We start from the raw sequence: 13,885 nt of genomic DNA, 5'->3' as shown, positions 1-13,885 counted from the left end.
TTAGTGAAAAAAGTTAAAGCTTCAATAAAGAATGTTACTAAAGATGGTTTTGATGCAAAGCATATGGATGATACAGTAAGTGCAATAAATAAAGAAGTGGAAATACTTAGCTCCACTAGTTTGTGTAATTTCCCTTTTCATGACATTGATTTTGGATGGGGTAAGCCAAAATGGGCATCTGTTGGAGCCATAGCTCCAAATTTGGTTGTTTTAATGGACACTAGTGATGGGAAGGGAATAGAAATATGGCTTGGGTTGGTAGAGGAAGACATGGCCATATTTGAGAAAAATAAAGAATTCTTCAAATATGTTTCACTAAGTCGATCTATTTTCTGAATGCATGTTTCCTTCATTCACATATTTTTACAAAGGAACAAATTGTTTTTACTGGTCATATAGATAGATATACAGAACATGTCAAAAACCTATTTATCTCAATTGTAACTGACTGCTCAAATCAACCCGGAGGCAACACCTATCTAAATTTATGTCTTTTTATAGAAATATATGTAAAAATGTGATATTAAAGAAAAGATCTATTTTTTTAAACCTAACAAAGTGGAGATGTAACAGTGGGCGAAGGGCAAATACAAAATGAAAATTTTACTAATAATTTACAAAATTTTCTCTACCAAAGAAACCAAAATCACCACACAATAATAGTGTTACACACTCAAAAGAACGCCCCTGCCAACCATTTTGTTGAGAATTTTCTGTCTAAGACTCCTCCTTGACACAATTCTTTTCTTTTGTGTCCAAAAGTTCAGGCCATTTAATCTTCTCCCAAAACTTACTACTAACAGCGTGAAAATCAATAACTATATCGTCGTTCCCCCACAGAATAATGGAGTCGGAAGAGCTCAAGCGTGTCTTTCATATGTTTGACAGAAATGGTGATGGCAGGATCACAAAGAAGGAGCTGAATGACTCGTTAGAGAAAATGGGGATCTTCATGTCCGATTCAGATCTGGCGCAGATGATCAACAAGATCGACGTGAATGGCGATGGCTACATTGATATTGACGAATTCGGTGCTCTATATGAGACCATAATGGAAGACCGAGACGAGGAGGAAGACATTCGAGAGGCGTTCAATGTGTTCGACCAAAATGGGGACGGATTCATTACCGTAGACGAATTGAAATCCGTCTTGGGATCGCTTGGTCTCAAGCAAGGGCGGACCATTGACGACTGCAGGAGGATGATTAAGAAAGTCGATGCTGACGGAGATGGAATGGTGAATTTTACAGAGTTTAAGCAGATGATGAGAAGCGGCGGATTTGCTGCATTGGGTTAAAGAGAAAAATCAGCAAGAAAAAAAATTGAAACAGAAAAAATCAGCAAGACCTTGAACTTGGAGGTTGGAATCTTGCTACTCTTAAAGCAAAGGTCCCGGTCAGTTCTTAGAAGAAATTTATGGTATGGAGCCTTTACCACCTTAATAGACCAATTTGACGCTAATGTTAATTAGTCAATCACGAACTTGGAATATTTGACGACTAAACCAGAAAGAACAAAGAAGTAGAGAGAAAAATACCCATTTCCCGCACAGTTATGTTTGTTTGAATAGAAGGGACACAAATAAAAAGAAGTTTTCCCGCTCTTTCCGCAGGTTGTGACTTGTAAATAGTTTGTTATATTTCTTTGAAAAAATATTTTCTTTGGCTCCTCCCTTGAAGAATCTTGATAGAAAAGCATTATTCCCTCATTTTCATTTTACTAGTATCTATGTACGCTGCCTCTTGAGATCTAAAGGTTTATATTGTATCTCTTCTCCTCTATTCTGTTTAACAGGTGATGTGAAGAGAGATTTTCATTTCTTCTTTTTTTCTTATTTGCAAGTTAATGAAAGATTTCTTCTTTCTGTTCTATTACTCTTTCCTTAACCCTGTTTTAATATCCATCTCTTGAAACCCCAAGAACACAGTTTCTCACAGAAGCTTTTTATTGCTTCTATTCCATTCTCCATTGTGATCTTTTTTACGTGTGAGTGTTAAAAAGAATTTCTCGTTATCTTCTTTTTCAATTTTTTTATTTTTGGGTTTTCCAAATTTTCTCCTTTCTTAGAAGCATGTCTCACTTCACACTAATATGATTTGGGTACAGAAGTTCATGAATGACAACCAGAATGCTCTTAGATTGAATGGAACCTTCAGTATTATATCCTCCAGTACATTCCAATGGACCCTTAGATTGAAGCCACTAGTTCATCTGAAATTTAAAGGCTTAAATCATATCTTCTTTCCTCTCCTTCCTTCGTCACCTTGTATTTTCCACCGCTACTGTTACTGACCTTTTACTATTCCTCTTTGGTTGATTAAATTATCAATCAATCTCTTTCTATATTACTTTAAAGAATACTAATATCTAACCACAGAAAGCAGTACAAAAAGACTAGTTGCCTCATTCACCACGTCTGGAAGAAAGGCATTTACTGGTAATGCTTCCAACACATATTCCTTTGTGCCGATGAAAACTAGCATAGGGTGGACAGTTGGAAAAAAGCTGTGATAAAGGATCAAGATCAATGAATTATTTCTATGAAATATAACTAAATTGGGGGCAAACAAGAGGTGTTCATTCCCCTCTTGACTTTAAGCTGCAGAGTTCCGATCGAGTGACACAAACTGGTTTATAACAAATAGCGAACAGGTGCAAACTCTTAAACAATGAGGCATAACAACAAAGGAAAGTTCAAAAAAGAAGAAATTGTTATTCTAGCTGAATGAAAACTAGATGACGTTAAACAAATTGGCCGGACCTCAAATAAATTATTCTCTTGTATACAGAATAGAGGAACCACCTGCAGCATGTCACGAATCAGTTAGGAAAGTGAGATAAAGGACTCCACAAATGCATGATTTTAAGAGTTCGGACTAAAGCATGATGCATATATACCAAACAGTCAGAAATCAAAATAGATTTTGACTGAGTGCCATATTAACTGATTTCACGAAATTTAGCTGAGCATACAGCACAAAACTAAAAACCTTCAGTTAACTTCTTGATTTTATCAGACTAACTCTTGAACCTACGTGACTAAAACTGCTGCAGCTGAAATCTAGTCAAATAGAAGTGTATGACATGTGTCCATTCTTAGGCACTCACGTTCACGAAAAATTCTCGAGAAATTTAGAGCTGAATTTAACATGTTTGCCGAATGGACGATAAAGTTAATAGGAAATGGAAGCAAACAACATCAGGATGCAGGAATCAAGAAACATAATTTATTCACCTCGTGAACTAATCAAAGCTGAATTTCAGGATTTGTACTTACAAGAATATGTATGGTGTACACCAGTACTGAGAGTTTAATATTACATAGGCGGATCTCTAACACTTAGGAATTCCATGCCACCAGTCGCTGCACAAAAAATCAAATTAAAAGATATTTATCTATATATATACAAGGGTAAGCAATATCCGATCACATTACTATGCCATATGTGGAGGTCTCTGGAGGGGCATTTAAGACAATGGGTTAAAAAAGGATATCATTTTGCAATAGGCAATGGCGATAGAATCAACATTTAAAGACAGGAGCAGTGATGGTCCTTTTTCCCGCCACCATTTTCAGCATTTTGTCTGTTATGACGGTACCTTATTTACCCAAATATTGATTTGATCAGGGATTTGATTTACGGATTTGACTAGACTTTGTAAATATACACCTACCAAATTGTACACTCGTAATTAGTATAAAAGCTTGAGGGAATAATCAAGCTTCTGAGTTGAATTGTCTCTTTTTGTAATAGTTGGACACAGGCTTTTCCCACTTAGCTACAATCTCACCCTACATCTTGGTTGTGAGTGTATCTCCCTTTTTTTAATCAGTGTGAAAGGATATCATTTTTTACATATCATATGATAAAGAATGGTGACAGCAGAAAGTAATGGTACAGTAACAGGTTGCTGAATATTCCTACCCTATTACTACTCCAACTTCCAGACAAGAATGTTAGATAATATATGGTGTCTGTTCAATATTGAATTTGAGAACCAGGTTCAATCCATTTGCTAATTCGCTTAGCCAATTAATGAGCAAACACTACAGCAACACCATTAAATGCAAACCTTAGAGACAAGCCGAATAGATCTTCTAGGAAGACTTTGTAGACGGGTTGCACTTCTCAAAATTCTCCCATCATTACATTGATGAACATTATCAGATTTACCGTCATGCGTCTTTCTCTTCTTCCCTCCATGGGATAATTGCTCCTGCTTCTTCAAAAGCTCTCTGCAAGTGGACAAGTCCAATAACAAAATTTTCATCCTTTTGTCATCAGAGTCTATTCACAGCATCTTAATTTAGGAAGAGAGATTACTCTGAAGCTTCTGATCTGTTGGCATAGCTGTCCCTTGCCTGTAAAAAGAAAGACATCATGACGTTAACTTGTTTCAGGTTTTCATTTAAAGAAACAAAACATATAAATTATAATAGGACAATCACAAAAACAAATGTCTACATGCTTAGTGATCATTTCTAATCACATGCAAAGAAAAAGAGGATAAATATAGAAAGTAGGCAAGCTGAGAAATGGAAGAGCTGTAAAATTGAAAATACGTATCTTCCACTAAGTCGAGCCAATAGTGGTCGAAAAGGACAGTCACACAAACATCAAAATAGAACTAATACAAATTTGATCAAAACCAATAAACCCACATTCATTCCCAAATCCAACTATCTAATTCCATTCCATCCAAGGCACCACCACTGCTAGAGTAGTGATGACTGTGATCCACTGTCACTGTAACAAACCATCATCACAACTGCTGCCATTATATCCGGGGCATGTTTCACCTTTGCCTTTCTCACCCCTGGAGCCTCCACCACCCAAATGGTGCCCCTTACCCCCGCTGGTTCCGCACAATTGAGATAAGATCAAGGTTCAGGCCATTCATCCTCTCTATCACGTCCCTCAGCTTTGAAGGTAACGCAGCCAAAACCCCTAGATCTACAGGTCTGGTGGTCGTCAGTGATCTTTGATTTGAGCATTTCACTAATCTGAGCAAAAGCCTTTGCAATGGTTTGATTGGAGGTAGCCCATTCGAGCCCACAGACACCTATACAGTATACACCACATTGGCAGATGACTTCTTTTTTTTCTTTCAGGGGGAGAGAGAGAGAGAGAGAGAGAGAGAGAGAGAGAGGAGGAGAAATCCAAATGGAGTAAGGAGAGCTGCTTACTTTATTATTTAATATTATTTCACAAATTATCAGACCAGTAATAAGCTTATCAAAGTAGATATAACCCTACTAATGAATGCCATGTCACAAGCTAAGAAACATGTCTTGAATAAAGCGGGTACGCTCAGATTGTCAAAACGAAAGAATATCATTTACGCAATCCTCAAAAGTTGAAGTTAAACTATTTGTAGAGCAGAAACTATATTTCAGACTGGTTGGACATCAGTTAAAAAATCTAGACAAGGAATATTGGGCTACATAAAATCATGTTCGCAAAGCAATAACCTGCAAAGATACCATAGCAAAATGCACCAGATTATGCTAAGAATATATTACCCCTCCATCAGCAGATGAAGGCATGTCATCCAGGAAAATGCTGCAGCTATCCTCACAAGAAAGGGGTAGTTGACTTCTGAGGCTCTCTGCTGCATCAACCAAATTTCTAAGGCCATCTTTTCCAGAAGAAGAATATGATGAAAGTTGACGATGACTGCCCATTTCTGAAGCTTCTATCTCTGCAAAATCAGTTTCCGAAGAGAGATGAGATAGCACAAGAAGCTTCTCTGAGACACAACTTTGCTGCCTTTCAGAATTGAGACAACCTACATCACAGAGCCTAGTATTCTGATTTTCAATTTTATTATGTTTTAGCCCTGGCACATCTGCAAGGGAACTGATAGCTAATTTCTCCAACGATGCATGAAAAGATTTACACAGACTAGTATCAAAAGCCTCTGTAGTGTTTTCTGGGTTATAAGCCTCAACACTGAAAGTTTTATTAATAGCCACTGGTTTTTCTGAAGCTTGAAAGGTATTCAGACCCACACATTTGATCTCCTCTCCCGTAAAAGTATTTACATCAGTGATATTCATGTTCTGTACACCACAAATGTTTCTAAATGACGACGGGCTTCCCTGTTTTCCTTCTGGACGTGTAAGATTTTCTACAGAACCATCACGTGACTTTGTCGTTGCTGAAAATCCCAAAGATGCATCATCTATATTTGCTGTATGACATACATCAAAAGTACCACATAAACTTGCGGAAGAAACAGTTTGTGCATGGCCACTGTTAAATCTACTATCTGAATCTGTTTTCCAGATAAATGAACTTGTCATTTGTCTGTTATTCCCTAGGTATTGAATCTCCTGACAGAAACTTTGAAATTTGTGATTCTGCGGATTGTGACATACACACACCTTCTTTTCCAATCTTTTAAAAGAGTCTGATGGGCATGAATTCAAGTCAACGTAAAGATTGATTCCATCTTCTGATGAGACAGAAAACTCAAAAGAAGGCACATGCATTGGCTTTATGTCAGAAGTAAATGCATTCTTGGAAAAACTTATTTGTGGACTGTGAAGTCTTTGATTGAAACCCTTCTCATCACACTGAGTGATGAATCTTGAAAACAATATCTCTCCAGAAGAATCTAGAACGTTGTACCCATTGCCTTCAGAAGTTTCTATATCTGCTTTCTGCATCAAGCCAAACTTGTATTTCAGTGATCAACCAGGGCATCTAAGCACGGATGTAATAACAAACAAAACCTCGTCAAGTATTTTTGAGATGATCGTGTCACAATACAAATTCATAATGAGCTCATCATCATGTATCATATGCTTAATCTCACCCTAATTTTCATATTCATTCATCACAACAGTAAGATTGTCTATCATCAACCCAAAGCCAACATTTACCTTGAAGTAATTGATCAAAGAATTCACGAGATTGGGTTTTGTCTTATAAGGAGACAAACCGTACTTCTTGCACAATTCTTGAAGCTTTTTCTTGGGTAGGCTGTAAATGGAATTTCCACTCTCCTTTGTCTTCATCTCTCTAAAGGAAAAACTCTCTGTTCCCTGCATCAAGACAAACTGATACTTCAGTGATCAATCCAGGTCGTCTAAGAAGGTCATGTGACAACCAAGAACCTTAAATCAGGCGTTTTCTAGATGATCGTAAATAATAAAATTCCCAATTTATTCAGTTTCATCCATGAGATCTCACCCAAATATTTACTTTTATTCACCCAAAAATTAATATTTTCTTCAACATCTACCTTGACGTAAGTGATCAAAGAGTTTACAAGATTAGGCTTTGTCTTATAAGGAGATAAACCGTGTTTCCTGCACAAATCTTGAAGCTCTTTCTTAGGTAGCCTGCTAATGGAATTTCCACCGTCCTTTGTCTTCATCTCTTTAAATAAAAGCTCATCTGCACCCTGCAGCACAACAAACTTGTATTTGAGTGGTCAATCCAAGTCAGCTAAGCAGGTTCCAAAACAATCAATAAACTTGAATAAGGTATTTTCAAGATGATCACGTCAAGAATACAATTTCCTAATGAATTCATTTTCATTTATCATATGTTTAATCTCACCAAAACATTCACTTTTATTCACTACCAAAATAAGATTGTTTACGACATTTACCTTGATGTAAGGTACCAAAGAATTCAAAAGATTGGGTTTTGTCTTGTAAGGAGATAACCCGTGTCTCCTGCACAAGTCCTGAAGCTTTTTCTTGGGTAGGGCCGGTAGGCTGCAAATAACATTTCCATTGTCCTTCGTCTTCATTTCTCTGAATGAAAATATATAAGCATCATGCAGTTGTCCATAATTGCATTAACGTTTCTTGAGATGAAAACTACAGATTAACAAGTAAACATAATCTAGAAAACTAGAAGCTCTTTCTGTCATAGGTTGCGAAACAAATTCTCAACTCTGTGAATCTTTTTCCCTTAACTGTTAGAGTGATTATCTCACAATAAATAAATTTCAAGAGACGTGGGAAATACAGATGAAATATCAATGTATTTAAACCAAACAAAAAAAACAGTCTTTTACTTTTCTTTGTACGTGAGTAATGTATAACATCTTTTCATCCATTGCACTTTAAGCATCCTCCTAGGAGTATGAGTATAAGTATTAGTTGAATATATCTGGTATTTGAATGTATCACAGCGTAAAGTAGAAAAATTTCATTCTATTAGTAAATTCTAACTTTAATGGTGTAAATGTCACCAGTTCTGTATATAAAGCTCAGATGCTCAACTGCAACGGAGCTTCCAAAGCAAAAGGCAGTTGGAAACTTAAAGAAGTAATAGGGGGGTTAACTCTTTCTGTACAATAGCACGTATTACAGCGATGATCTAGCATTAAATCTGCATAAGAAACTAGAAAGATAAAGAAGTTAACAGTTTCAACCAAAAAAAAAAAAAAAAAGAGAAAGGTCCCATGCACAAACTTTGTCTCAAATCTTCTCTTTCTCATGCAAATGTACCAGCATCACACCCTTGGCAGAAATTGAAATATACTTCTAAGTGAAACTTTCTCAGACCCTTAAGTTTATTATCTTATCGATTGCTCATTTAACAGTCTTACCAGGCAAAAAAGGAATCATATAACTCCGGGTGAATCTTGAAAACTCCCAGTAAATATTGTCAATGTGTATATTTCCATTAAAGGAAAATATAGGAATAGCCAACACTGAGTTTATGGTTTCCTTTTGCTAAGGCCAAGCAAACACATCTAACACAAGCTAACAAATCGCTCAGAGATCAGCACAACCTTTGTTACAGTTAGAAAATATTATGCTCCATTTAGCAGGAAATAGAAGTTTCTAATTTTTATCAATCTTCAATCCCTTCGAATTGCTGAGAGCATAATATACACTCAAAATCAAAAACCAAGTCCAGATGGCCTTTTTTAAACTAGACATACATTTTGACATTTTACTCCCCCATTTTGTACTAGAGAGTAGAGACACCAAATAAAGTGAGTATTCAACATTTTATAAATCCTTAAAGAACAAGAAGCATCAAGACATGCACAAGCATTTTGCTCGTTACATTTTCACTTTCCTAACCTTCTCTCCTGGACTCCACACCAAATGAAAACAGGTAGAGCACCCACCACATAATATAAAAGTTCATAGTTGTAAGGAAGTAATGCCTTTAGTAACATAACCAATGTGAATTGTTTCACTAAGTGGTGACATAATTCACCAATACAACCACCTCTATATGAGAAATCAAAAGGGCATACCATATACACACCCTTCTCTACAAAGTCTTGTCATATCATTACTCCTAATTAATAAATTCAATTTTTTTGTTGAAGGGAATTTCATTAAATGGCGTCAAGAAGATGCATACCAAAATTACAACACAAGGAAGTGTCTACTCCTATACAAAAAAACAAATCAATTTTTAATACCAATAACATAGCACCATGCACTACTGACTTCTAACCAGAATACATTAAACAATCAGTTAAACATTCAATTTGAAGGACTGGCTGTTTTCAATATTTTAAGTAGGTAAACACTCTCAAGGTTTAATTACCATTAGGTAAGAGAAGACTTCCGTCCTGCGAAAGTCTATGGTTACGATAAAAGGCGTTGTAATCCTTTCTAAGAAGATAGATAAGGACTGATGTAGGTGAAGAAAATCTTGAAAGAAGATTTTCTCTTTAACTGACCCTACATCGATAGAGAAAGTATCCATATTCTCCTAGCTTTCTTCCATACTTCCAACCTCCTGATATGCTCCTTTAACATGAGGAATTGGAAGCCTTCATCTTTAAGTTTCTTGTGCTCACTGTTCCCCTCTGCTGGGCTCTCTAAGTTTCCTTGTTTTTTCTGTTATATCTTTCTCCTTGGCACTTTACATGACCACATATAGATGTTACTTCTCAGAAAATGTGAGTATCAGTTGTTGACTACTAATAGCTCGAATAAATACAATAACTTTGTTTTCATTTACATGAAACATTGCTAAAACAACGGATTTATCCAATGTATAAAATCAAAATTCCAATGGCTTTGGCTACTCTAACCTTCCCCACCACGATTTTTTCTTCTTTTTTTAGGTATTTCACTGCAGAATAAGAAAGAAATAAAAAATTGTATTTTCCTAGGTGTCAAAAATCTAGTAAATAAAAGAAGTCAAAATGGTAATAGTGGTCTCCTTCGTTTCTATGGTTACTTCTTAAACGGTGAGGTCTTCTCTATACACCTGAGCCTTTACTTTATACAGTTAAGGGAAGTTTTTACTTTTTACCTTTGCTAACCATCAAGGGATAGTTTGGTAGCTTGTTTGGAGATGAGTTATGCAGGTATTAAATCCTGCATCAGTGTTTGGTGGTTGGTTAGAAGGTAAGTTATTCATGTATAAAATTAGTACGGTGTTTGAATTGTAATTTTGTATCAGGGTGTTTGACTGGGCACGAAGTTTAAGAAATAAAGGAAGACTTTTGAACTTGTGGTCTAAAACAAACCAAAAAAAAAAATTATGGCTAGAAATCATTTCAATAAGGGTAAAAAGGTAAATTTAAAGTTGAATTGTTACTAAATAAAGAAAGGTGTCATTCTTTTTGGACGTACTATGAAGGAAAGAGTGTCATATAAATTGGGTCGGAGGGAGTATAAGTTATGAGGTATTTTATGCAAGATAGAAGGTGGAATAACTAATACTCCCTCCGTTTCAATTAGTTTGTCTGGTTTTGACTTGCCAGGGATTTTAAGAAAGCAAAGAAGACTTTTGAACCTCGTGGTCTTAAACTAAACATATATTAGAATGTACCAAAATATCTTTTAATCTTGTGGTCTTAAAGATGCCAAGTGGAAAGTTGGGGATTGAAGAGTTTTCAAAAAAGGAAAAAGGCATTCTTTCGTAATGGGACTAAAAAGGAAAGTAAGACAAACAAATTGAAACAGGGTGTACATGAATAACTAAACCTACATAAAATATGCATAGATTCCCTCATAGCTAATCATTGTATTATTAATACCTACTAACTCTAACCAGCTACCAAACGACCCCTGAGTTATGGCATATAGTTTAAATAAGCAGTTGAACAAGTACCATATAACAAGAAGCCGAAAACAGTTGTCGTTGGCTTCAATCAAAAGAAGACACCATACTTTAGTTCTAATTTAGCAGATCAACACCCGAGAATAAGGTAAGTAAATTAACTATTTATAAACAAATAGAAAAAGACAAAAGCTGTCCTATTCAAAATTCAATACACGAAAGTGCCAAAACTTAAATCTGCACAAAGGATAAAACAAGGTTCTTCCAGAAACTAGGCATTTTGAGCAAAAATCTTTTTAGTATTCCATTGTTGACTAATTATAGCGCGAAGAAATACAATCTCTTTTTCATTTACATGAAACATTGCAATTACAGTTTAGATTTTGTCGTTCGCTTAAATCAAAAGAAGCCACCATGTTTTAGTTCTAATTTAGCAGATCAACAACCGAGAATAAGGCAAGTAAATTAACTATTACTGTCCCAATTTATGTGGCACATTTTCCTTTTTAGTCTGTCTCAAAAAAAATGTCACATTCCCATATTTAGAAACAATACAACTTTATGAGATTGATTTACAGCCACACAAACATCTGAAGCTTGCTTCGGACCACAAATTTCAAAAGTTATACTTTCTTTCTTATTAAACTTCGTGCCTAGTCAAATGGCACCGCATAAATTGGGACGGACGGAGTAACAAATAGGAAAAAGACAAAAAATGCTCTATTCAAAATTCAAATCGCCAAAAGCTCCAAAACTTAAATCTGCACAAGGATAAAAACAAGGAAACTCGGCATTTTGAGAAAATATATTTCTATGTACAACAGAATAAAGAGTTAATTCGCTTAAAGAGGAACAAGTGTTTCTCTTCAAATTTACTGCGAAAGCAAAACGAGGAAATAGAGAGAGTTGGATTTGTTTACCTCCTTTTATAGTATGAAAAATAGAAAGCAATAAAATCCAATTTGTGAGCTGAGGAGCTTCTATTAAATAAAACAGTTCAGATTTGGTCGTTCGCTTCAATTGATTCTAATTTAGACAATAAATTAATTAGTATTAACAAATAGAAAAAAGACAAAAGTAGTCACTATTCAAAATTCAAATCCACGAAAGCGCCAAAACTTAAATCTATACAAGGATAAAACACGGCATTTTTAGCAGATATATTTCTATGTAGGACAGAATTAAGAGTTAATTTCCTGAAAAAAGAACATAAGGCAGAAGTGTTCTTCCCTAAGTATACTGCGAAAGATAGAGTTTTGGATTTGTTTACCTGCTTTTATAGTATGAATAATGGAGAGGTTTTAAGCAATATAGTTCGATTTGTGAGCTGAGAAAGTTCTAGAAATGGAGTGGAAAATTAAGCAGATGTGGAGCTGGAGCTGGAGCTGGAGCTGAGGTATGGCGAAGACTTGGTTGGGAGTTGGGAGGGGTTTTAAATATCTACACTACTAGATTAGACCCGGATTAGGATGTTTTACCCTTTCAACTTTGAAAATGCCTCCTCCAACATTTTCAACTTACAAAAAAGTATCTCCATTCCCCATTCCCAATTTATGTGACGGTGCTTTTGGCACAAATTTACAAAAAGAAGGAAATTTTTTGAAATATGTATAGCTATAAATACGGGTGTTAATGGTTCGGTTCGGCTGATTTTTTACAAAAAATATATCATATCAGCTTTTCGGATATTCGACTATATATAATCAAAATTAAACTTTTTAAAACAATCCCAATCGTATCGGTTTTATTTTCGATATCGGTACGGTTTGGTTAATTTTCAGTTTTTTTCTGAAAATCAAGTAATACAATACAGAAAAAAATAGAAGTTAAGAATTAAAAGTGATGGAAGAAACAAACTGAAAATACACTAACATTATGGATGAACTTCAGAGATACAACAACATATACGTATAACTTATAAAGAACACATTGCGCTATAAATAAATACTAGCAAGGCAGCAAACTAACAATTGTAGCAAGACATGATAATTGGTGTTTAAAAAATATTTTTATTATAAAACATTATTGAAAACTAAAACTACGTAAATCAATTTTCATATAAGTTCCAGTGCAATGGGAAAGGGTAATTGTATTAAATTTTTAGTTTAAGAATTTGCAATATGAAGTCAGTCATATGTAGATGCTACCATTGTTAATCGGAATAAGAATTTCAAAAATTTACAAAAACCAAAAAGAAGAGGAGGAGAAACAAACCTTTCCTTCTTCTGGAGTAGTTGATGATATCATCGTGTATGTAGTGTTCGCGACTTTATGTATTTTATTTCAACAGGGTAGAGTAGGTAAAGTTTTAATTATACTCCTCTCCATTTAAATTCATCCCAAGGCAAGGTCTAAGGTTAAAATATCTAATGCTATGCATTATAAATTGATACATAAAATATATATTTTTTACATGTATATTTATTGGTTAGGTATTTTTTTGGTATTTTTTTATAAAATAAAAATCCACCCTAATTATTCGGTAAGTTTATAAATTTGTATTAAAACCTTTAAAAAGAATCTAAAAGCCGGTTCGGTCAGTTCAATTTGTTTTTGAAAAATCATTGACACTCCTAACTATAAATCATTTCATTAAGGGTAAAAGAGAAGTTTTAAATTAAGTTATCTTTAATTATAGTACAGTGACATTTTTTTTTACACAGACTAAAAAGCAAAAGGTACCACATAAATTGTGACCTAAAAATTAGTTTTGTTGTAGCCATGTGATATTAACTCAATCTTTTTAGGGGGAGAGGAAGAGAGAGGCGGTCCATCACTGCAGCTTGTTATCGAGGCTCTCATGTATTGCTTTGATCGATCCTAATTTGTTTGGAATTGAAATGTAGTTCTTGTCGTAAATTGTTGTATCACTAACAATG

General features: G+C 35.0%; 2 protein-coding genes across 6 annotated transcripts; one reads left to right on the top strand and one right to left on the bottom strand.

Annotated features, from left to right (window-relative positions):
• The first annotated feature begins 453 nt into the window (after positions 1-453).
• LOC132640726 (calmodulin-like protein 3) lies at positions 454-2,192 on the top strand. The gene has a single exon (XM_060357469.1). It carries the CDS (start codon positions 845-847, stop codon positions 1,295-1,297), a length of 453 nt encoding a protein of 150 aa, XP_060213452.1. The 5' UTR covers positions 454-844; the 3' UTR covers positions 1,298-2,192.
• Positions 2,193-2,556: 364 nt separating this feature from the next.
• LOC132640724 (uncharacterized) lies at positions 2,557-12,479 on the bottom strand. 5 transcript variants are annotated; one of them, XM_060357466.1, is made up of 9 exons: positions 12,277-12,479; positions 7,624-7,771; positions 7,252-7,413; positions 6,890-7,051; positions 5,525-6,667; positions 4,326-4,363; positions 4,075-4,237; positions 3,278-3,364; positions 2,557-2,803 (listed from the first exon to the last, which is right to left on the bottom strand). In XM_060357466.1, exons 2-8 carry the CDS (start codon positions 7,765-7,767, stop codon positions 3,341-3,343), a joined length of 1,836 nt encoding a protein of 611 aa, XP_060213449.1. In that variant the 5' UTR covers positions 7,768-7,771; positions 12,277-12,479; the 3' UTR covers positions 2,557-2,803; positions 3,278-3,340. The 5 variants fall into 5 exon arrangements, with proteins under 5 accessions (XP_060213449.1, XP_060213451.1, XP_060213447.1 ...); XM_060357468.1 differs by lacking the exon at positions 12,277-12,479 and adding an exon at positions 11,927-12,032; XM_060357464.1 differs by lacking the exon at positions 12,277-12,479 and adding an exon at positions 9,678-10,194.
• Positions 12,480-13,885: the final 1,406 nt, after the last annotated feature.

This window comes from Lycium barbarum, chromosome 5 (genome assembly GCF_019175385.1).
Source record: "Lycium barbarum isolate Lr01 chromosome 5, ASM1917538v2, whole genome shotgun sequence".
In the NCBI taxonomy this organism is placed as follows: domain Eukaryota; kingdom Viridiplantae; phylum Streptophyta; class Magnoliopsida; order Solanales; family Solanaceae; genus Lycium; species Lycium barbarum.
Note: the sequence above shows the minus strand (reverse complement) of the source record. Positions and strands in the feature narration are given on the sequence as shown.

Bases quoted from the DNA above. Each gene is read 5' to 3' on its own strand.
- LOC132640726 (XM_060357469.1), top strand. From the start codon at position 845: ATGGAGTCGGAAGAGCTCAAGCGTGTCTTTCATATGTTTGACAGAAAT.
- LOC132640724 (XM_060357464.1), bottom strand. From the start codon at position 9,751: ATGTTAAAGGAGCATATCAGGAGGTTGGAAGTATGGAAGAAAGCTAGG. The intron at 6,668-6,889 runs GTAAATGTTGGC...GGCTTGATGCAG, and splicing joins CTTTGATCAATTACTTCAAG to AAAGCAGATATAGAAACTTC. The intron at 3,365-4,074 runs GTTTGCATTTAA...TTTTTTGTGCAG, and splicing joins CTATTCGGCTTGTCTCTAAG to CGACTGGTGGCATGGAATTC.